Below are 23,543 nucleotides of genomic sequence, written 5' to 3'. Positions count from 1 at the left end.
GAGGGAGAGAAGGAGGGAAGGAAAGGGGGAGGGAGGCAGGAAGGGAAAGAGAGAAGGAGGAAGAAAGGAAGGATACCTTTATTAAAGGCTTAATATATGCCAAGCACAGTACTAAGCATTGGGGATACAAACAAGCAAAGACAGTCTCTGCCCTCAAAGAGCTTACATTATAATGGGGAAAGACAACACAAAAAGCAGCTGAAAAACAAGGGGTGGGGGGGGGGGAAGAAGGGGCATCGTTCTGAAGTCCAGAAAGTCAGGAACTTTCCCTTGAGAGGGGAATAAAGGCTGGCCAGCTTGGGTCTCTTTACAAAATGGAGGCTCCAGAGGGAACTGACCAGTGGGAAATGTGGGTGGAGCCTTGAGAGGACTATTCCAGGGTGATCAGGCAGCAGCTGGGATAACATGTTCCAGGATGAGGAGACCTCAAGGCCTTCTCCAATAATACACACACATGATCCAGAAATAAGGAAATAGACACAAATTGGTGATGCATGCTCAGAATTTTTTACTTATAACATGTAATCAAAAACATGTGGAGAACACTGAACTGTTAGCTCTTTGAGGGTTTTATTCTCTCATGTCCCCTATGGTACTCACACACACAGTGAGGTACTTAGTAAGTAAACGCCTCCTGAAATAATTTTATTATATCCCATTTATATATGGCAGTGGGAAGAAGGCTGGTTTTTGAGTCAGGAGACTTGAGGCTCAATTCTCATCTTTAACAATTACTAGTTGTATGATCCTGGGGAATTCTACCTCTGTGTCTTAATTACACCTGTAAAATGGGTATAATGCTCACAATGTCTACCTCACAGGATTATAGAGAGACAAATGCTTCAGGTCAAGTGCTGCAGGTATGCACTGTTATACTGAAGAAAAGAGAAGGATGTATCCACAAGTCAAAACTGTAGCACAATGAGGACAGAGAATGCAGGAGAGGTAAGAGGAAGGGACGGAGGGACTATACAGAACATCAGAACTCTCAGGAGTGGGGAGGGTAGACAGAATGAAAGGTATGAAAGGGAGAACTAGACTATTACTGTGTCCACCCTCCCTTCTATCCAAGGGCTGACAAAAATCTCCATCTCACAGAAAGATTTTCCTGCCCCACCCAATGACCCATTCATTTCATTATATCAATACCAAACCAGGTAAGTCCTGGGGAGGATAAGCAGGCATGCTCTCTAACAAGGAACTGAGGCTAGAAGGGACCAACCCTCTAATTTTAGACTCGTAAACTGAGAACCAGAAGTTAAGTGACTTGGGAGAGGATCTAAGGGCCAGGTCTTAAGCCCAGGCCCTTGGACCTCAAAGCCAGTGCACTTTCTAACAGACCACAGTGCTCACCTCAAACTTGGTTTTAACTTGGTTTTATCACCCCAAACAGACTAAATGCTCTGAGAGCAACAACCTTAAAAAAAAAACCCAAACACCTTAGCATTTACAGGGCACTCTAAAAATATAAACCAAATAAGTTTTAAAACTGAACTAGAGCTAGGTTATAGTGAGGGTCACCTACTTTGGTCATTAATCTTCAAGATCAGTGACCCTAATTTCAATGATGTCCTCATAACCCCTTGCATTCTTAACACCACCCATCTGCATAGGTCCATTCAGAGGCAAATGGAGACCAGAACCTATTTTTTTTTTAAAAGGTCTGTATTCCAAAGAGATCAAAGAAAATGGAAAAGGATCTATTTGTACGAAAGTATTTATAGCAGCTCTTTCTGTAGTGGCCAATAATTGGAAAACAAGGGAATACCCATCAACTGGGGAATGGCTGAACAAGGTATGGTATGTGATTGTGATGAAATACTACTGTGCTAAAGGAAATTATGAAAGGGATGGTTATAGAAAATCCTAGGAAGACTTACATGAACTCACGCAAAGTGAAGTTAGCAGAACCAGGAGAACATTGTACACAGTTAACAGCAATATCAACTGTGAAAGACTTAGCTACTCCAGTCAAAACAATGATCTAAGACAATTCCAAAGGACCCATGATGAAAAATGCTATCTATCTCCAGAGAGAGGATGGATGAGATCTGAATGAAGACTGAAGCATACTACTGTTTTATTTTGTATTTTCTTTTACAGCAAGGCTAATATGGAAATGTTTTGTGCAACTTCACATGTATAACTGAGATCAAACTGCTTACCTTCTCAAGGTGGGGGGGGGGGAGGAACAGAAGGGAGGGAGATAATCTGAAGCTCAAACTTTAAAAAAAAACAGTTGTTAAAATTTTTTTTACACATAACTGGGAAGTACTTAATGAAATAAATAAAAATAATTTCCAAAAAAAGCCCAGTGATTTAGATAAAGGCATAGACCAACCTCAAATCACATAAACTTGGCAGGGATAGTTAGTACCTTGATGGACTTGAAAACTGGGTTGAATCTCATAAAATGAAATGTAATCAGAAAAAACGGAAGAGGGGGAGGTATTTCATATATTATTATAGATAAATCTTTAACTTTAATTTGGTCCATCTACCTGCCCACAGGCCAACAGCATCTAAGTCTTTCAGTGAGTTAACAAGTATCTGTTGAGTGCTTATGGGCCCAACCCCGTGTGTTTTTCTAGAGTCTAACCTATTTGCAAAGCTCTTAAGGGAAATAGTTCTTGTTCCTTCCCCTTCTTCAAGCAATTGGAAGGTCTTGGATATGTTTGTTCTACCCTCTCCCTCATACACCAAACATCTATTTTTATCCACCCAGTTAGAAAAATGGGCATGCTTTCCCAATGGCTCCTGGGATTCTACATAACCTTTAAGAAAATGGCCACTGTGCCCTACACATTTCGGATCTTTTCAAGCAGAGGAATACAACAAATCCTTTCAAGTTATGTTCTTAGAAACAAACATTCACACCTCTGCACCTTTTTTTTTTTTTTTTACTATCAAGCCTTCCTGGAATATTCATATTTTTCTCCAAGGGTCACCTTCTTCATGAAGCCTTCTCTGACCACCCAATGCCAATCCTTCGGAGTTCTCAAAGTGACTTTTGCTGACATCACTCATTTTAGATAAAGCTGTGCTGTGTACAGGGGATACAAATTCAAGGAGACAAGATAGCTCCTATTCTCAGTGAGCTTACATTTTAACGAGAGGGGTGGGGCGAGGAGAGGAAGTAATACTGACACACTCCAGAGCCAAGGCTGCTGGGGAGGAGAAAGTGACTCTAGTGGGGGGGGGGTGGAGGGGGTAAGAAGGTGAAGGGAACATAGGTAGGGCCCCTCAAAAAAGAATAGTCTGGGGCGACCAGGTTGCACAGCGAGTAAGAGCACCGGCTCCAGTGTTGAGAAGACCTGGAGATCGAATCCGGGCTCAGATACTTAGCACCCACCCAGAAACACCTGGCCATGTAACCTTGAGCAAGTTACTTAACCCCAATTGCTTAGGGGCAGCCAGGTGGCTCAGCGAGTAAGAGCACCGGCTCCAGTGTTGGGATGACCTGGATCAAATCCGGGCTCAGATACTCAGCACCACACCCAGAAATAACTGGCCGTGTAACCTTGAGCAAGTTACTTAACCCCGATTGCTTTATAAAAAAAAAAAAAAAGAATAGTCTGGCCTATGGAGGCACCAATCACAACAAGAGGCTTCCGAAGGTGAGGGGTTTGCTCCCTGCCCCCCCCCCCCGGGTGAGAAAGTTCAGAGAGTAGCTAAGTTAGGACTGAAGTGAGCGTGATTTTGACCTCTTATGAGATGGCAATCTGGGCCAAAGTAGTCACCAGTCACCAAAACCAACATTATTTCTTATGACAATAGTCCAAATGCTGCCAAAAGTAATACAAAGACCTCTGACAGTTCTGAAATGAAGGACAGTGAGACATAGTATATGCAGATAAGAGCATGTGCCAAATACAGTAGGCTGGGGAGTGGGACAGTCAAAGCCTGCTGAGAATACTTGGGGCAAGATCAGCAGAAAAAGAAGGGATGCTGTCACAGAAGCATATTACAGATTAAAGAAAGTAAATCAGGGCAGACTTGGAACCCATCAGAAGTCTAGCACAAAGGCATGATGTAGTACAATATGGTACCTCTAGACATCTGCTTCAGGCCTCTAACAAGCAGAGCATTGTTTCTGGAGTCATTCTAATCCGGGTGTCCCAAAAGTCTTAGTGTAATCTTAAGATTTATTAAAGTTGCATGGCTAATTTCATCCTTTGAAAAGGCAGAGGAACTTTTTATAATCGGCAAAAACTAGAAACTCAGGAGGTGCTCAATGAGGGAAGGTATATGAATGTAATAGAATTATCACTGTCTGTTTCAGTCCCCTCATTTGTAAAGTGGGGATAATAACAGCATCCTCCTCCCAGAGTTGTGGTAAGGATCCAGTGAAATGTTTGTTAAGTGCTTTGCAAACATAAATGCTAGTTATTATTAGCTGTTATTATTAGGACTAAAGAGACTAATGTGGATGCACACAGAATTCACCAACTGGCTTCTATTTTAAAACGACAGAAAAGGGAAAGAACACAACAAATACATAAGAATGACATGGCCCTGTGAGTATAGCACCAGAATCACCAAAGCTAAGGAAAACAAACAGGTTTGTTGTTGTTTAGCTCTCCTGGGGAGAAGGGACAGGGCTACTGTTGGGTAGATAGGGCTTTAATTGATAAGAAAGAAAGCAAAGTTGCTCAATTTTTACTTTGCTTCTATCTTTGTCAAAGAGAATGATCTTTGGATGCTAAAAAGCAAACACACAGTTTAGTCATAGGGAGTTGACACCCAAAGGGGAGATGGGCAGAAAAACCCTAGTTGCCCTTGATGAAATCAAATTACCAGTCAGACAAACACTGTAATTCAGTTGTGTATGACTCTGTATGACCCCATGGGGTTTTCTTGACAAAGAAACTGGAATGTTTGCCATTTCTTTCTCCAGTGTGCCCCCATTTTACAGATGAGGACCTAAGGCAGACAAGGGTTAAGTGATTTGCCTTGGATCACACAGCTAGTAAGTGTTAGAGGCTACCCTTGAACTTGGATCATCCTGATCACAGGCCTGGTGTTCTATCCACTGTATCATGCAGTTGCAGACAAACTATATCTCAGGAAACTCAAAGGTCAGATGTGATTACATCTCCTGCTTCATCTACACCTCAACCTGCCACCATACACATTCCCCCTACCCCCAGGCCCACCAGACCTTGCTCTCCATCTCCCTTGCACCATGCTGGGACTAGGCCAGTGATTTCATTGGCATAGAGACTATCTGAATGAGGACATTCTCTCTACCAAAGTGAATAAGTACTTCCTTTTCTTCTGACTTTGATAATAGCCCAAGATCATACACCCAGTTGTTGCCAGCAGGTAGTTCTTAAACCAAGGTCTGAGTTCAAGTCCTGCTTATGACACACAATAGCTGGGTAACTCTCTAACAATCAGTTGAAGAACAGTGCCAATCTTCATTGGTAAAAGGGGTTTCTTCCTAAAGAGTTCCTTTGCCAATGAGATCACTATCCCCTGTTAAAAAATGGTTACTGAACATCTAGAAAAGACAACAGTGGGGCATCTAGATGGCACAGTGAATAGAGCACCAGCCCTGGAGTCAGGAGGACCTGAGTTCAAATCCAGCCTCAGACACTTAACACTTACTAGCTGTGTGACCTTGGGCAAATCACTTAATCCCAACTGCCCTGCCACGCCCCCTCCAAAAAAGCAAAAAAAAAAAAAAAAAACAGTGATCAGCAGATGAAGGGGCTATTATAGAAAGTTTAGCAAAGCAATTCTTTGCAATTCTCATATCCTGTGGAAAAGATGGAGAGCCATTGCCTGGATGATGCCATAAGTGAATTTAGAACTGGCAGAAAAGCCAGAGCTAAAGAATAATCATTAATGATTCTTAAAAGAAGGTCTCTTGTGTTGTGACCCAGCGATCTGGGGTTGGCTCCACACTGTTTCTTCAATGCCTTAGATTAAGGTAGAAATTCTGTGCTTATGAAATCTACAAGGCTGACATCCAACTTGGTAGATGAGAGTCATGATCTAAAAAGAGCTCAGGCTAGAATGTGGGCCAAACCTCAAAATGAAATTTAACAGTGATAGAGACTGGAATCCAGGAAGTTTGAGTCAAACTACAAAGTCATAACTCAAAAAAGGAAAGGGATTTTTTTTTTTTTTAAAAAGGCAATACTAAATAAATGAGGAAAAGGGAAGCTAGATGTGGGGTATACAAAGAAACTAAATAGCCCCAGCTCTGCAAGAGTTTACATTCTCCAGGGCATAGGTAAGAGAGAGAGTAACACCTACAGGGAGAAGCAAATGGGAAGAAGAGAGCCTGGGACACCAACAAGGAGAGGTAGGGAAGAATCAGGGAAGGCTTTAAAGAAGAAGGGATGTCTGAACTGAGATGCTTTGAAAATAATCTGATTCAATTAAAAAGGTAGTGTTGTACAGATATTCTGAATGGTGGACCTGAAACAACCACTCCCCCTGGCCATGGGGTGGAGGCACGGGACAACAAGTTATACAAACACATACAGGTAAGAAATGGAATGACGAGTTCAAGCAACTAGAAGCCCCATTTGGCTGGAACATGGAGTTCATGTGGGGAAGTCATTCAAGATAAGGATGGAAAAGTGGGTTGGAGCCAAATTGGAGAGGGTTTTTCATACCAGTTTGCACTTTATCTTAAGAGGAAATAAGGAACCGCTCACTAAAGGGTTTTTAAAAGGAAAATGGCAAGACCTTAGAAAGATTATCAAAGAGCGACAGAAGACTGGAAGGCTCCATGCAGGAGATGATTGCAATAGCGCAGATAAGAAGTGATTAGCTAGAACAGTGGTCCTAAAAGTGGTACAGATGCAGGGCAGAAAAGTACTGGCTTTGGAATCACAGAATCAGGTTCAAATCCTACCTATGACACATGATACACATGCCATGTGAGTCACAACACCCAGAAGCCTCAGTTTCCTTAACTGTAAAATAAAAGAGGTTCAACTAGATGGTCTTTGAGATGTCTTCCAGCTTATGATCCTATGTTGTGGTGGTACAGCCAATAGGACTTAGCAAATGGTTAGAGACTGGGTGGGAGGGAAAGTATGCTGGATGAGGGAAATGATTATAGATTTACACTGAAATTTAAAACTAGGTGGCTAGAAGATGGTGGCATCTTCAATAGGTTGAGTAGGTAGGGTGAGGGGGTAGGGAGTAGAAGAATTCTATTTTAGATACACTGAGGGGCCAGCATGAAAGTCCTGGAGAGAGCTAGGGACAGAGATATGGAGATTATTTTAAAGTTAATTCCACCTACAGGAGTTTAGGCAAAGGCAAAGAATGGAGAAGAAAAGCCTCAAGCCAGATGCAAGCTTTGGGGGTGGCAGAGAGATAGAAGATCTTGCCAAATGAACCAAGAAAGGAATGGTGGGATAGGCAGAAGGAGAACCAGAGAATAGGGTCTCTAAAGCCAGGGAGGGGGAGAGAACAATTGTGTAAAACTGACCTGAGGCCAAACAGAGATAAGGCCGAATTTAGCAGCTAAGGGATTGTTATTAATGGCAAAGAGAAGTTTCAGCAGAGCTGTAGGGTAGGTGGAGCCTGATGAAACAATACCAAAAAAAAGGGGAGAGAAAAGGATCACTGGTGAGGAAAGTGAACAATCAAGCACTCTTTAGAAGTTAGTTGTGGGAGGGAACAGAGATGAGAGCTTCAGGGGAGAGCAGGGTCAAAGGGAAGTCTTTAAAGGCGGGGAGGCCTGTTCATAGGCATCAGGGAAGAAAAGAGGCAAGAAGGGCAGGTGGCCAATGACCATGGAGGCAACCTCTTGGAGAAACCCCCCCACGGGGTTCAGGAAACAAGGAAAGACACTGGCCTTTACAAGAGACCAGGGCCTCCAATTTAGAGGCTAGAGCAAAGGAAGAACAGATAAGTGAAGGCAGAGGAGGATTCTGAGGAATAGAAGAAGTAAAAGAAGCAAGTTCTGGATGGACAAGAGAGGGGGGAGAGAAAAAAAGAGGGAAGGGGGAAAGAGAGAGATACAGAAAGATACAGAGAGAATGACTGGGTTAATCCTAGAGGCTTGAGGAAAGAGGATTTTAAAACAATAACTAGAAGGTGAAAAATGGGGAAAAATAAGAATTTCTATGTCAGAAGAACCCACTAGAGATGAGAGAATATAAATTTGTAGGGGTTCCACTTACCATGGTACTATGACTTTCTAGATCAGAGGTTCTGGTAAAGTCTATGGACCCATTCTCAGAATGTTTTTAAGTGCATAAAATAAAACAGGTAAGATTACAAAGAAAACCAATGATGCAGAAATATAGTCTATAGACAAGCAGACTGTGATGAAGAAAGATTTAGTAATGAGTCAGATTAAGTACAGTGATTTCAAAGTAGTGATAAGCATAGGAGATATCTTGAGATATGTCTAACTCTTCGTGACCTCATTTGGAGTTTTCTTAGCAAAAACACTAGAGTGGTTTGCCATTTCCTTCTCCAGCTCATTTGACAGGTGAGGAAACTGAGGTAAACAGGGTGAAGTGACTTGCCCAAGGTCACACAACTAGTAAGTGTCTGAGGTCAGATTTGAACTCAGGAAGATGAGTCTTCCTGACTCCAATACTCCTAATCCTACTTTGGTTTGTTGCCTACATTCATAATTCAAAGAAATTATAATGTTATAGAAATACAGAGAAAACAGAGGGGGAAAAATTTCTGTCAATGAAAATAAAGATGTAATTTCCCCCAAGTTCGTGGACTTCCAGAAATCCACAGACTCTGCTTGTTAAGAATGCTTACCTCAGGGGTGGCTAGGTGGTGCAGTGAATAGAGCACAGGCCCTGGAGTCAGGAGAACCTGAGTTCAAATCTGGCCTCAGACACTTAACACAAAAAAAAAACAAAACTAGCCATGGAACCTTGGGCAAGTCACTTAACTCCAATTGCCCCTCAAAAAACAAAAACAAAAAAAAAGAATGCTTACCTCAGAGCTGTTCAGTAGCACTTTAACAGAAACAGAGAAATGGATGATAGGAGTAACCCAGAATGGATAAAAATGGATAAATCCTGTAGAAGTATCAAGAGGGGAGCTAGCCAGGGGTGGAATACTTCATTAAGAACAATTTATGTTATGGGCAGACAGTTTTCAGACAAAGAAATCAAGATCATCTATAGTCAAATGAAAAAATGCTCTAAATTACTAATGATTAGAGAAATGCAAATTAAAACAACACATCTATCAGAGTGGCTAATATGACAAAAAAAGGATAACGTTGGAGTATTATTGTGCTATAAGAAATGACAATCAGAAAAGATTTACATGAACTGACACATACTGAAGTGAACAGAACCAGGAGAAAGTTCATTGTACACAGTAACAGCAATACTGTTCGATGAAGAATTGTGAATGACTTAGCTATCTATTCTCAGCAATACAATGATAATGTAGGTGGGTTCAGAGTAGTCATTAATAGTTCAACGTACATTTAAAAGGAGCAAAGTCTTTATTGAAGTACTCCAGGGATCTGTCCACGGTCCTGGGCTTAATGCTTAACATTTTCATCAAGAATCTGGATATATGGGGACAGCATGCTTACCAGATCACAGATGACAAAACTAGGAGATAAATCACCGTGGGACGACAAAGTCAGGATCAAAAAAGATCAAAAGGTGAGAATGTTAAACTAACTGTAATATGACAAAATTTAATGCAGCCTTAGAATTGGATTCAAAAGTGTTACTTCATAAGTACAAGTTGGAAAAAAAAAAAGCTACACAGCAAAACATCTGAAAAAAGTCTGGAGTCTCTGCCTGTCTGAAAGCTCAATGAGTAATAACATGGACAACAACATCAAAAACATTGTTGAAAAACAACAACAATAATAGCTAACATTTATATAGTGCCTCAAAGTTCCCAAAGCACTTCACAAATATCATCTTACTTAACTCTCAAAACAACCCTATAAGGTAGGCACTATTATTGTCCTCATTTGACAGATGAAGAACCTGTAGTAGGCAGAGGTTAAGGGACTCACTCAGTGTCTTACAACTAGTATCTAAGGTGGGATTTGAACTCAGGTCTTCCTGACTCCAAGAAAAACCTTCTATCCACACCCTAAGTGCCCTGAATCAATGGGATATATAGCAGCTGTCACCCCAGTCAAAAATGATAAATGAGATCTTAGGTTATATTAAGATAAATATCACATCCAGAACCAGTCAGGTAATGATCCAACTTCTCCTAGCCTGGTCAGACCACATTTTAGAAAAGTTATTGATGAGGTAGAAGGAGCTTAGAAGGAGGACAATCAGATTGAGGAAGGGTCTCAAGATCATGCCAGATGAGAACAGGCTGAAGAAACTGTGTATTTATTCAACTGGAGAAGATCAGATGAAAGGATAAGTGTGGGAAGAGTAGGAAATCACAGAATCTCCGAGTTAAAAAGACCTATGGAGGCCATCTCAACCAACTTGTAGCTGAATCAGAATCTTCTCTACAACATACCCTAGCCTACAAATAGCATCTGGTCTTTGCTTAAAGGTCAGGACTGCTGTCTTCAAATAATAGGAAGGGCTATCATATGGAAAAGGGGATAAGGCTTGTGCTGCTTGGCCCCAGAGGCAGAACTAGGAAGAGGTCAAAATAACAGAATCAAATTTAGGTTCAAGGTAAAGAAAAACTTTCTAATAACTAGAGTCATACAAAAACACAAGGAAAGGCTGGCTGACCATTGGTCAATTAGGCTTCAGACTAATTTGTTCAGTTGTCAATTAAGAGTAGGCAGCCTTCTAGGTCCCCATCTATGACCAAGATTCTGTGAAGTAAAGACATGGAAACCAAACAAGGGTTGACAGACTAAGAGAACTAGACATTCTCAAGATAGAGAGCTGGTTTAAGAAGAGGCAGAGGACAAGAGATTATGATCCTAGAAGGGACTTTCAGAGTTTAAATTAAGGAGACCTAACAGTACTGAGCTGCATGGGAAAGGCAAGGTATGACCACTCCTTTCAGTGGCTGAGACAGAAGAGAGAGAGGTCATGAGAGTTGATGCTAATGAACTGGAAGGCTGTGGTTTTCACCAACATGAATAATGACACCTTCTAATTCAATCCAAGAAACACTTGTTAAGCACCCACTGGCACAGGCACAGCACTAGGCACTGAGGATACCAACATCAAAATGGAAATATTCCTTCCATTTCCCAAGCTCACATTTTACTAGGAGGAAGCAACACAGACACAGATAAATAAATACAAAATCATTTCAGCAGGGAGGGAGAAGTTCTAACTGAGAAGGAAGGAGAAAAATCAGAAAAGACCTCAAATTAATTAATAAGCATTTATTAAATACCTACTTTATGCCTTATAAGCACTGTACTCGATGACAATATAGGACCATGGTCCTTGAATGAATCGAGGTGAGGAGGGAGTACGTGAAGAACTGGCCATGCAAAGGCAGGGAGGCAAGAGATAATCATTTCTGGAGAACAGCCAAGGAGGCAGTCTGGCTAGAACATGGAAATCTGAAAACATAAGCTGGAGTAGGATTATAAAGGGCTTTAAATGCTAAATTGGGAAGTTTGTGTTTTACCTTAGGGGCAACAGGGAGCCACTGAAGCTCCTTGAGCAGGGGAGTGACATGATTAGATGTAATTTGGAGAAAAAGACTAGTCAGGTACTTAACTCCTTGGTGGGGTGGGGGGGGGGGAAGGAAGGGACGGAACACCTTGACAACAAGATCAATTAATCAACAAGAATTTATTAAGGAGGGTTGGCTAGGTGGCGCAGTGAATAGAGCACCAGCCCTGGAGTCAGGAGGACCTGAGTTGAAATCAGGCCTCAGACACTTAACACTCACTAGCCATGTGACCTTGGGCAAGTCACTTAACCCCAATTGTCCTCCAAAAAGTAAAGAAAAAAACACTTATTAAGGATCTTTTGTTCAATTGTTGTTTTTTTCAGTCTTATCTGACTCTTTGCGACACCCCCCTATTTGGGGTTTTCTTGGCAAAGATACCGCAGTGGTTTGCCACTTCCTTCTCCAGTTCATTTTACAGATGAGGAAACTGAGGCAAATAGAGTTACATGACTTGTCCCACGTCACACAGCTAAGTGGCCAAAGTCACATGATTTGAACTCAAAAAGATGAGTCTTTCTGATTCCAGACCTGGGAATCTATCCACTCTGCCACCTAGCTGCCCCTGTGCCAGACCCTGTGCACATAAAGCCAAAACCTAAATAGTCCTTGCCCTCAGGGAGCTTAAATTTTATTGTGGGAAAACACCATGTTCACAAATAAATACATCAAAACTAAATAGCAGGTAAATGGGGGTGGGGAAATCAGGAAAGGCTGGATGTAGGAGTTACTCACTGTAGAGCAGAAGCAAAGTAGCTTTGGATCAAGCAGTATGGATGAAGGGAGAGGCTAAGGAAGAATAACAGAGAGGCCCCAGAGGGGCACTGGCCATCAGAAATGGGAACACTTGTTGGCTGAGCCTGTGGGGATGAGGGTGGAGTTTTAAAGAAGAGAATTGCCAGGGACAAGGCATTACCAGAAAGCTAGCATTCTAGGAAAGCAAGACAGAAAGAAAGGAATTCCAGAATGAGGAGGCATTCTAATCAATGCCAGCTCAGGGGGCACTGGATAGATAAGGCACTGAGCCTGGAGTCAGGACGACTGGCCTCAGACATCAAACAGTTGTGTGATTCTGGGCAAATCACTTCACCTGTTTTCCCATTTCCTCATCTGTAAAATGGGAATAATATTTATCTACCAGGGTCGTAGTGAGGATCAAATGAGACATTTGTCAAGTGTTTAGCAAACTTTGAAATGCTAAATAAATGCTAGCTAGCAGTAGGAAGAGTAGCAGTATTGACAACAGGACATGAGGAAGGGAATGTTAGGTAAGGCCTGGGCAGGGGCTGAGCTAAGCTAGAGAAGGATAAGAACAGAAAGCAGGGCTATCCGAAGAGAAGAGGGGTGGTTTTTTTGTTTTTGTTTTTAATCTCTACAGATTAAGTGACTCTGAATCACAGGGATCAGGGAAACAAGAAGTAAAAGTCTGCTAGCTAGCATTACGACCAGCAGAGTGTAGGAAGCCAGGGGGACTTTGTTGTAATGGTTGCTTTTAATTAATGTTTTTTCCCCAATGAACAAAAAACTAAATTTCTCCTCCCCTTCATCATCCTATCTTACAGATAGGGATGGACCATAAGAACAGAAAAGTTAAGTGATTTGCCTGGATTTAGCTCCCAAAGGTGTTTGGCCACCTAGATCCCTCTGGGGCAATGGAGGGACTAACAGAATGACAGACTGCTAAAGAAGCAAGGAGTGAGCAAAACTGGCAAATCCCAGTCACCCGAGATCCACCTTCTGCTGTACTTAAACTCTGGGCACCTTTTCCTACTTCCTGCTCCTTGGTTTTCTTCATTTCTGTGAGGCCAAGAGTCACTTCTACCACCCACAATAATGAAGATGGCAATGATAATAATCATCATAATGCCTGGTCCTCACCCTTCCCTCACAAGGAAGCAGAGAAAATTAATAGGCCAACAGAGAGAAAGGCTTTGAACTTTCCTGGAGAATAACAGCATGAGGTAAATAAATACAGGGTAGGAGCCAATCATCTACTTCCAAGGGAAGAGGGGAAAAAGTAGGAACATTCTTCTGGAGTGACAGGGTGTGACCTGGGAGAAGCAGCTTTAGGCTGAGTCAGGATGCCTACCCAGGTAAACGCAGGCAATTCATTTTTCTATGCTATACCATCCATATAAGAGGAAGCCTAATCTCTGGCCTTCCCTTCTTCACAAGGACCTGTTCTAGGGACACATGCGACATCTGGAAGTATTTTACTTTTCATTTTTTCCAGGTCAACAAAAACAAAGTATCACTATCCTCCCAACTTTTAGTTAAATACTTTGTTTTCACAGTTTATACAGGTGAGTATACTGGATAGGCAGATCATGGTGTCTAGAAGGAGAATGGAGTAATGGGAAAAGGTCTGGCTTTGGAATCACAGGCCCTGTCAGACTAGCTGGGGGACTGTAGGTAAGTCCTGTCATCTCTCTAGGCTTGTTTTCACATGAGTAAAATGAGGGGCTCAGACTAGCTGATTTCTAATGTCTCTTCCCTCTCTCAATCCAGGATCCTACAACCTGGACTCTCAGCCAGCCCCTAATCCCATACCCTTGGTGTGATCACAGCCAAATCCCAAACTCAAAATGCCCCTAGGGAGCTCTGTAAATTACAGAAGACATCAGGGAAGAAAGTTCCCTTCACACCCCAAGGACATATCCCTAAAGACCCCAGAAGTCAGTCAGTCCACTAAATTCACTGACCAGAGTGGACTTTCATTTAAATAGTAAAAACATTTGAACCTATTTCTTCCCAAGAAAAACAATCTCAGTCCTAGTCAGGGGGACAGCAAACCCAATCCAGGAATGGGAAAAACAACCCAAAATCCTCTCTGCTCAGTATAACCCAGTAATGAGGAGCTTAAGGTATACAACAGAAGCCAAGGGGTTGGGAAGCAGCTTGGGCTCCTGCCTCCCTCTTCTAGCATCACTTGTTACCAACTGAGTCTTTCCATTCCCTGCAAAGAATTCAGTAGATCCCATAGCTGGAGGGCATTCTCCAGGGTACATGCATCCCAATTCATCTTAGTCCCACACTAAACCTTTCCCAACAGGAAGTTTAAGAACCTAGCCACAAAGGCTCTGACTTCAGCTGTCCCAGATCACTTCCACCTGACTTAGGAGGAGAAACTCCCAGGTGACAGGTAGGCCTGGGGTCAAGGCTTAGCTTTGTCATTCCGCAGCTATGTGACCCAGGGTAGGCTGCCTCACCCATCTGGCCCTCTTTCTTCACCTGCAGAATGAAGGTGTTGGACTAGAAGTTCCACGCTCCCTTTCAGTATTTGCAGGCTATGATTTTCTGCTACTGAGATTCTTTCCATTATGAGACTTCAGTCCAGCTCAGTTCTTTTTCTCTCTCAGTGCCTAGCACAATACTCTGTTGTGTCTGGAGGGGGGTAGAGGTACTGGTAAGGAAGCCCCTCCTCATGATGAAGTAGATCAGCAAGTCAACTAGAATTCACAGGCTCAGACAGTTGCTCAGGGCACTGAGAGACTGAGTACTTTGTCCACGGTTACAAATGTGTCAGGGGACCATGGATCATGGGAGCTCAAGTTGGAAAGGCCATTATAGGCCACTGAGTACAATCCCTCATCTTATAGATAAGGAAGCTAAAGGCTGAGAAAAGTGACTTGCTTAAGGTCATATAGCTAGTAAGCATATAAGACAGGCTCTGAATCCAAATTATCTTGACTCCAAGTCCAATAGTCTATTCACTACACAGTGCTGCCTTCTCACTTTGCACACAGAGGTATTTAATAAATGCACATTGAAATGAATTCCCTAATCTTCCATGGGACCCTACAAAATCACCAAACCCACAATGTCTCATCTTTTAGTCCCTGTATCCCCATCCCCAATCCAGTTTAGCTACTTACCGACAAATTCCCTCTGTTGAGGATACTAGTCAGATACTTTTTGGCTTCATACATTTTGGGTTGGTTCTTCTCCAACAAAGGGATGGAATCTTTTAGGTCACTAACATTCTCCTTCAAACATTGCTCCAGCATGGCCTCTGCAAGGAGAAGCTTCCCAAAGTCATCTGAAAGACAAAGCCCCAGAAATGAAGGCCAGTAGGTAAGAGTAGGGAATCACAGAAGTGGCAACACCACAGAGCGGAGGCAAGCATCCACTGGCCAGAATCAGATTCTATTTCTTACGCACTTATGTACAATTACTGGTACAGAGTACCACCCCTATTAGACTATGAATTTACTGACTGCTGGGGTCCCTGTATTAGTCACCTGTCTTCCATAGTGCCCAAAATGGTGGACTTTGGGCGGAGGGGTGAAGGGGAAAAATCTAGCCTGGTGATTTAACTTGCTGTGAATGACTCCAAGCAAGGCAAGTCTCCTCTCCTGAGGTCTATCAGCAACTTCTCATCTTAGAAAGTTGCCTGAGACAACTGAGGCTGACTTGCTTGTCAACACCCAAGTTGAATGACCTGTCACAGAGCAAAGGTATAACTTGAACCCTGATCTTCCAAATGCCAGACCTCTAGCCACAATGCTGAAAATACTGCACAAACTAGGCATTTCATCCACTTTTTAAAAAGTGCCACCCCTGAAGTGACCACGATACTAATTTCTGTAATCCACATTAGATTTTCCACTTAAGCACAGGAAATCATCTCTTCTTAGAAAAGCAAAGGCAAAATTTTCATCATGATGTAAACCCTCTCAGCATTTTGCCATGGTCGCTTTTAAAGTATCCCCTTGAGATATTTTTTTTACCAAAAGCAATTTGATGTTTCCCAAAATGAATTCCCAAAATTAAACAAATTCCCAAAATTTAAAATGAGCTGTAGTGAACACCTATACCAATATTTAAGGAACAAGATTCAAACCCTAGGCATCCCATGGTGCACTCCCAAACAAAATAGTTCACCTTTATAAAGCATTCAAAATGTAACAAACACTTTATATTATTATCAAAGAATACAACAGTGTTATGAGTTAGGTAGGCAGGTCAGATATTATTCTCTCCATTTTATGCAGGAGGAAAATGGTGCTCCAAAAAAATTTAATGACTGACTTGCCTACAGCCCCATGGCAAGTTAGTGACAGAGCTGGGAACCGAACCAGCAACTTTGGATTCCATTATAACAAGCTGCTATGCACTGTCCACCTCTGAAGTATCATCACCCCCACTCCCCCTCAAGCATTTTGTCTTTAAAGCCTTAACTTCACTTGTAAACACACACACACACACACACACTCATACTTTTTCTTTCTCTATGTTAAAGATACCAGTAACTCTGCAAAAGGCACCACTGAGATCTTAAAGTTGCAAGATATCTAAACATACAGTAGCCTGCCTCAAGAGGTTATAAGTTCCCCCTAACCCTAGGTTTTTAGGCTACCAGACATAGTCTCAAGGGGATTCCATGGTCAGGACAGTGTTGGACTAGAACACCCTTGGAGGCCCTACTCCAGACAGCTTCTAGGATGTGGGGTTGTAGTTTTATTCAATAAAATGTGCTACTTAAACTCACATACTCAACTGACATTGGCAAAATATGTTTTCAGAAAGTTTAAAGTCCTATGAAATGTTCTCAGCCTTTCCAGGTTAGCATTTTTAACTCCCTTGTAGGGTAGGGACCAAATTTTGTTCCACTTCCATGGCAATCAGTCCAAAATACACTTCCCTTCTCAATCAGCCGGCATCTTCCTCTGGGAAGAAAATGTTTTCTGGCTGTTGTACAAACATCCTCAAAGCCTGAAATCAACATGAGTTTTCTAACAAGATGTGGATGTCTATCTTCTGACATTAACTTTCTTCCAACTGTTGGAGGGGATGCAGCCAATACAGAATTCAATGCAGAATTTTTATTAATGTTTTGGCCAAAATCAACCTGGGAAACAAATGACTCATTCATTCAAATATGTATTGAAAGTCCAAGTCTCATTAAGGCTATCACAAGGTAGCTCCTACAAAAAGTGAAGGGAGAGACACTCAGTAGGAAGGACCCCATACTGCATTTCTGATCTGGTGTGCTTGCCCATCTCTGACACAGAAGCAGAGCTTTAAAACTGGAAAGGACCTTATGAATTCATCTAATGACTTCCAACTCCCTCCTTTTACAGAGAGGTCATGTGATCTGCTTAAGGCCAAACAGGCTGGGGTTGAACCTTCTAATTCCAAGGCCAACCTTAGTGTCCCATCTGATTTTATGGGATAAGGAAACCGAGGAACACAGGTGAAGTAATTTTTCACACAAGTACTAAATAGCAGATTTTGGATTCAAACCCACAACTAATGAGTAAATCAAGTAATTTATCTCTTACACAACACTGTCTGGGTCAGTTCTTCCCCTCCTCCCTCCCCCACCAAGAATCCAGGGACATAAAGCAGCCCTCTGAACACGAAACGTTCTGATTCAGTTCCCAAGCCTTCCATGCTGAGCTGCTTGTCTTCTAGCTCCTAAGAAAATGCTCATTATTTCAAAAACAAAAACATGAAAACAAAAACACTTAGGAACACCAGCTGTCACTAACTAGTATCCAGGAAACCTCAAGCCCTTAAATGCCAGAAAATAAATACCTTCTCTCCAAAAGACAGGAGTTTTTCAAAAACAGTAGCAGTCAACTTCTCTAATGAGAAGCAAAGGGTGATACAAAAATGACTGGCACAAACCCACATATATCACAGGACGGGCAGGTGCTGATGACTTCAACAAAGGGCTAAAAGGGGAAAAAATAAACCTGTTCCAAGAGTCCTGAGAAAACCCAAAAACAATTCTCTCCCAATTATCTGTGTTAATAGGGAAAAGCAGTGGCCTGGAAAAATTGTAAACAGCTTTGGGGGCCACCTTAGTAAAACTGAGAGTGGTCTAACTGAAGTCCAGGGGGGAAATCTCAATTTACTATCCACTTAGTATGCCATTTTAGGAAAGTACTTTCCCTCTTGGGTCCTCAGTTTCTATGTGTGAAATGAAAGAATCATCACAGACCTAGAGGCAAAAATAGTCTCCTGGACTCCCATGGCCAAGCACCTCATTTTAGAGATGAAAAAACAAGGACCCAGGAAAAGTGACCCCGAATGCCCAGAACAAGCTTACTAGGTGGAATTTGAACCCAGGGTCCTCCTAGTCCCAGGGCTCATCCACCATCTCCCTTTCAGAGAGGTTTTTTTTTTTTCCCCAGCTGTAAATTTATGACTGTACCTTAGCTCAAAAGGATTTTTCTATGTTATACTTGGGATATGTATGTACTTTTTTTTGGACTGTGGCCTCTATTTGGAACTATATTCTAGGTAGTATATAGGTCCAAATAGAGGTCCCACCCGACAAAAAAGGAAAACATAAATAAATGCTTTAACATTACACTGATTATGGACTGAAATTGTGTTTTAGACAGAACTGGGAAGGGGAACTCACAATGCTATAGACATTAAGAGGGTGAACAAGGAAACATTTCCATTCAGATGGTTATATATGAAAACAAGTGTCTTTCCTGAGTTCATATAGATCAGTGACTCTGGGCTGAGAAAAGGCAATGGAATCTTACTCAAGTCTGAAAAGTTTCCTTCACATTATTCATGTGCCTATTTGGAAGCTGACTGCAGAGGGAAATCGTTTTAAAATGCTTCATCCCTTCCCCCATTCACAACCACTATCCTTCAGCCAACAGCACAAATGCAAAGTTGTTCTGGTTTGGGGTCATTTCAGTCCACAGAGTAATTTTCCCCAGGTGACCAGCCCATTCAGAATGGCTTTTCCGAGGCTTGGGGGGGGGGGGGGAAGAAATCCTACGAAGACTGATTAACTCTCAGTTTGCACTGCAAAGGGCAGTAAGAACTCCCTTTAAGGTTTGCACATACCCAGCTTCTAACTACCAGCAGGCTAAAAGCCTACAGTTTAACAACAAAGACTACACAAGAAGTTCCTCTTTCAACCTCAACTTCTTTACTTCATTGTATGTTTCAGTTTCTCTCCTTCTGCCCCACCCTCCCTACCTTCCTCTTCTACTAGCCCCCGCCCCCTTCTAACCCCAAAGTAGGAAAGGGCGGGAGCGGGGATGGGGTGGGGGAGAGTAGAATTCATTTCAGACAGAAACCACACTCAAAAGGGTAACAGAACTCTACAGCCGAGAGGCTCATCCCCATAAAGGAAGGGGAAGCCACTTCAAGGACCAGACGAAACAGTTTAAACATCGCAGCAAGCTCGCGACTTAATTCCTCCCGGCGGCAGAGTAGCCTACCCTGAGACTCCTTATAAGTTAAAAAGGGAGCTGCCCATCCCTACCTGCCTCGCTAGAGCTCCAGGGAGATAGAACGAACGCTCCCCGAGGGCCTGGTCAAGTTGTGTGGGTTTTTTTCCTTTAGGGGGAGAGGATGTAAATTACAGGAAGGGTGGGAGACAAGAGGCTCGTAAATTACAGGCCAGTGCACCGAAGGGTGCTGCCAGGGAGCTGCTGACGAAACGGGACGCTCGCCAGCACCCCAGAGGGATGGGTCAACGAACGAACTGCTACCAGACCCACCAGAGGGGCTGGTCAAGTTTTCAGAGGGGGAGAGAGAGGTGTGAATTACCCGGCAAGAGCAGGGGGGCGGGGGTGCGCTCCGGAGGAAGGACTGATAAAGCAGGACCCTCTCCTCCCCTAAGTTTTCAGAGAAGAAAGTTGCAAGTTACTGGCAAGTGCACAGGGCGAAGGAAAGGTTGTGCTACAGGGGGAGGGACTGATGAAGCTGGACTCTCGGGACCATCCCAGAGGATCTGTCAAGTTTTCGGGGCGGGGGAGAGTTGTAAGTTACAAGACCCTGGGGGTGCTCGGAGGAACTTTCAGGTTCATCCCAGAGGGATCGGCCAAGTTTTCGGGGTGAGAGGAGAGCTATAAACCATTGGCAAGTGCACTGGGTAGAGGGGGGGTGTGCTCGGGAGAACCCCCAGGATCGCCCAAGTTTGGGGGAGGGAGATGTAAATCACGGGCAAGGGCACTGGGGAGGGGGTGCCAGGAGGACCCTCGGGGTAAGTTTTCGCAGAGGGAAGAGCAAACCCGTAAATTGCGGGCTAGTGCACGGGAGGTGGCGAGGGAGCCGGATTAGCAGGGTGCCGGCCGGGCAGGGGAACAGCAGCCCCGGGGCGGCCCCGCGGGTCTCGCGCGAGTGTGAGGCGGCGGGCCCGGCGGCCCCGACTCACCGACGTCCTGCTTGGCGAGGCTTATGCTCCGGCTGCCGGCCCGCCGGCCACCGGAGCCGCTGTTGGGGATGCTCTGCAGCTGAAAGACGAGGGAGGGCACCCGCTCCCACTGGCCCTCAGCGCGGCAGCGCTCCAGCTCGCTCTCCAGCTTCAGGTGGGTGCAGTGTGCGCCCTTCGTAGCCATCTTCGAGCGGACGAGGGTGTCATCGGAGGAGCGGCTGGGAAATGGAGACCCGGGCGGGGACGACGATACGGCTGGGGCCCTGAGGCAAGAGACGGAGGCGGAGGGGATGGCTGGGGTGGAGGGGGCTGCGGCGGCGGCAGGAGCGGTGCTGCCCTCGGAGGAGGGCGAGGCAGCAGAGGGCTTCTCGTGGCTGCTGCCGCCACCACTGCCGCCGCCGCCGCCGCTGCCCGCAGTGCCGCGCTCTGAGCCGGGCTGGGGCTGCGCGAGCGCGGCGGGGCCGGCGGCAGGCGCCTCCTTCGCAGCAGCTGCCCGTCTCGCAGCTGCCGCCTCCTCTGCTGCAGTAGAAGCCACAGCCTCGGCCTCGGCCTCGGCCTTTTCCAGCTCCGGCGCCGCCCCCGGGCTCGGCTCCACCCCGGCGGGGGCGTGCCCCGGGCATGGCGTAGGAATCGTGCTGGCCGCCAGCGGAGAGAGAGCGGCCAGCTGCGCCGCGTGCGCTCCTGGACCCGCCGCTCCGCGCTCCACGTCGAGGCCGACGCCGCCGGCGCCGCCGCGCTCACCTTAATGCCGGCGGGCTGCCCAGCGCCTCGAGGTGGCCCAGTCCTGTCCCATCTGGGTGCTCCAGGCCTCCACAAGGGGGGGCTTTGAGGGGACCCCCGCCCACCGCACCGCTTTGTGTGGTGTCCTCCCTCAGGCACGTCACAAATCTGGGGAGAGGCTCCCTGGGGCCCGCCACGAGGCGATCGGAGAGTGGAGCCCGTCCCCACGGAGCGCGCGGCCCCGCGGTGCCCCCTCGCCGCTCCCCGCCAGGTGCGCCTCTCGGCCTCGGGGGGTGGGGTGGGGAGGTGGAAACGGCTCTGGAGGGGTCAAGGGCCGAGCGCCTGAGGAAACTACTCCACGGCCCGCATCGGCTCCGGGAGGCCCCGCCCACCTCGGGGCCCCTCTTTATTTATTTATTTTTTTTAAACCTGGTTCTTATACTTCCCCTTGTAAACAGCTGCCTTTCCCCAGGCAGGAGCTGGCCCCTGCTCCTCCTCCTCCTCTAACAGCCTTCTCCTTCCCTTTTAAAATGGCCCGAAAGTGGTTCGCTCACCTGGCTGGCTTGTTAAATTGGTCAGGTGGCCCAATAGCCAATCAGATGCACTCGTGTGTCTGCTCCACTGACTATGCACACGTTCGTGGAGATAGGGATATGTGTACATATGAAGCTATATTTATCCAAAGAAATATAGACCTACATGTATGTAAAGATGTACACACAGGCATATGGGTGTAGATACATGCTTATACATAAGTGGTGATATATACAGATGTATATAGATTGTGCCTAGATGGATGAATACTATATTATATACTATATGTATGGACAGCTAGGTGGCACATGGATAGAGTGCTGGACCTGGAGTCAGGAATACTCATCACTCAGTCTGCCTCAGTTTCCTTATATGTAAAGTGAGCCGGCCCAGTATATTACACTAGCCCAGTATATACCAAGAAAACCCCAAATGGGGCCATAAAGAGTCAGGTAACAACAGGTAGTAAGAAAGTGCAGAGTTAGGCGTCATACCTGTGTCTTCTAATTCCAAAGCAAGCATTATTTTCACTCCACTACTTTGATGAAAATAAAATTTTCCGTGCTCTTCTCTCTTCCTTTTTATCCCATCTTTTATCATCTTCTCCCTCAATCCATTGTCATTCTACTCATCCATGGCTTAAATTTGGCGAAAAATCACAGCACCTTTCTCTGAAGAATGTAGCAGTAATATTAGACATTAAACATCCTCTACTGATGTTTGAGACTCAATGTTTTCATATTTATTAATAATGTCTTTCACCTTCAAACATTTTTTTCAAGGTCCATTGTCACTTGGTTCTACATTTGGTGTTATTTCTATGGTAGTGGGCAGATCATTGTGCACAGTAAGAACAATGCTGTAATGATGGTCGACTTGGAAAGACTTGGCTACTCCAATCAATACAGTGATCCCAGACAATTCCAAAGAACTCATGGTGAAAAAATGCTATCCACCTCCAGAGAGAAAACTGATGAACTCTGAAAATTAGAGTATAATTTTCTCACTTTTCCTTGCTCTTTTTTTTTTTTTTTTGGCCTTTTGGAGGGCAGTTGGGGTTAAGTAACTTGCCCAGGGTTACAGGGCTAGTTTTTTCGTGTGGGTATTAAGTGTCTGAGGCCGGAACTGAACTTGGGCCCTCCTGATTCCGGGCCCATGCATTACTCACTGCGCTACCTAGCCCTCTTTTCCTTGCTTTTAAGAAAAAAAATGTCTAGTACAGAAATGTTTTGCTAATTTTGCATTTATACTTGAAATCATAGGGCTTGCCTTCTTAGTTAATATGGGAGGGGGTTGAAGGGAGGGAAAGAATCTGGACCTCAAAATTTAAAAAGAAAAGAATGTCAAAAATAAATAAATGTTTTGAAATTCTTTTAAAAATAAAATATTTAAAGAAAAAAAATTAACCTACATTTACACATGCACACACCCTCTACCTGGAGATCAAGTTATTAAACTTTTTTTAAGCAATCAGGGTTAAGTAACTTGCTCAAGGTTACATGGCCAGTTATTTCTGAGTGTGGTGCTGAGTATCTGAGCCCGGATTTGATCCAGGTCTTCTCAA

The 23,543-nt window shown here is 44.2% G+C and overlaps 1 protein-coding gene across 1 annotated transcript in view; it reads right to left on the bottom strand.

Annotated features, from left to right (window-relative positions):
• TTC7A (tetratricopeptide repeat domain 7A) overlaps positions 1 to 21,059 on the bottom strand; it is a 210,316-nt gene extending 189,257 nt beyond the window's left edge. Inside the window, exons 1-2 of the mRNA XM_069071642.1 lie at positions 20,726 to 21,059; positions 15,465 to 15,628 (exon numbers count right to left, since the gene is read on the bottom strand). Coding sequence (XP_068927743.1) covers positions 15,465 to 15,628; positions 20,726 to 20,909 — 348 coding nt within the window. The 5' untranslated portion in view covers positions 20,910 to 21,059. The remainder of the gene's footprint in view (positions 1 to 15,464; positions 15,629 to 20,725) is intronic.
• Between the last annotated feature and the right edge of the window lie 2,484 nt (positions 21,060 to 23,543).

This window comes from Petaurus breviceps, unplaced genomic scaffold (assembly GCF_028583685.1).
Source record: "Petaurus breviceps papuanus isolate PSGF00001 unplaced genomic scaffold, PetGlider_PUasm1.0 90842, whole genome shotgun sequence".
Taxonomy (NCBI): domain Eukaryota; kingdom Metazoa; phylum Chordata; class Mammalia; order Diprotodontia; family Petauridae; genus Petaurus; species Petaurus breviceps.
The sequence above is the reverse complement of the archived record's forward strand: the minus strand, read 5'-3'. Positions and strand labels throughout refer to the sequence as shown.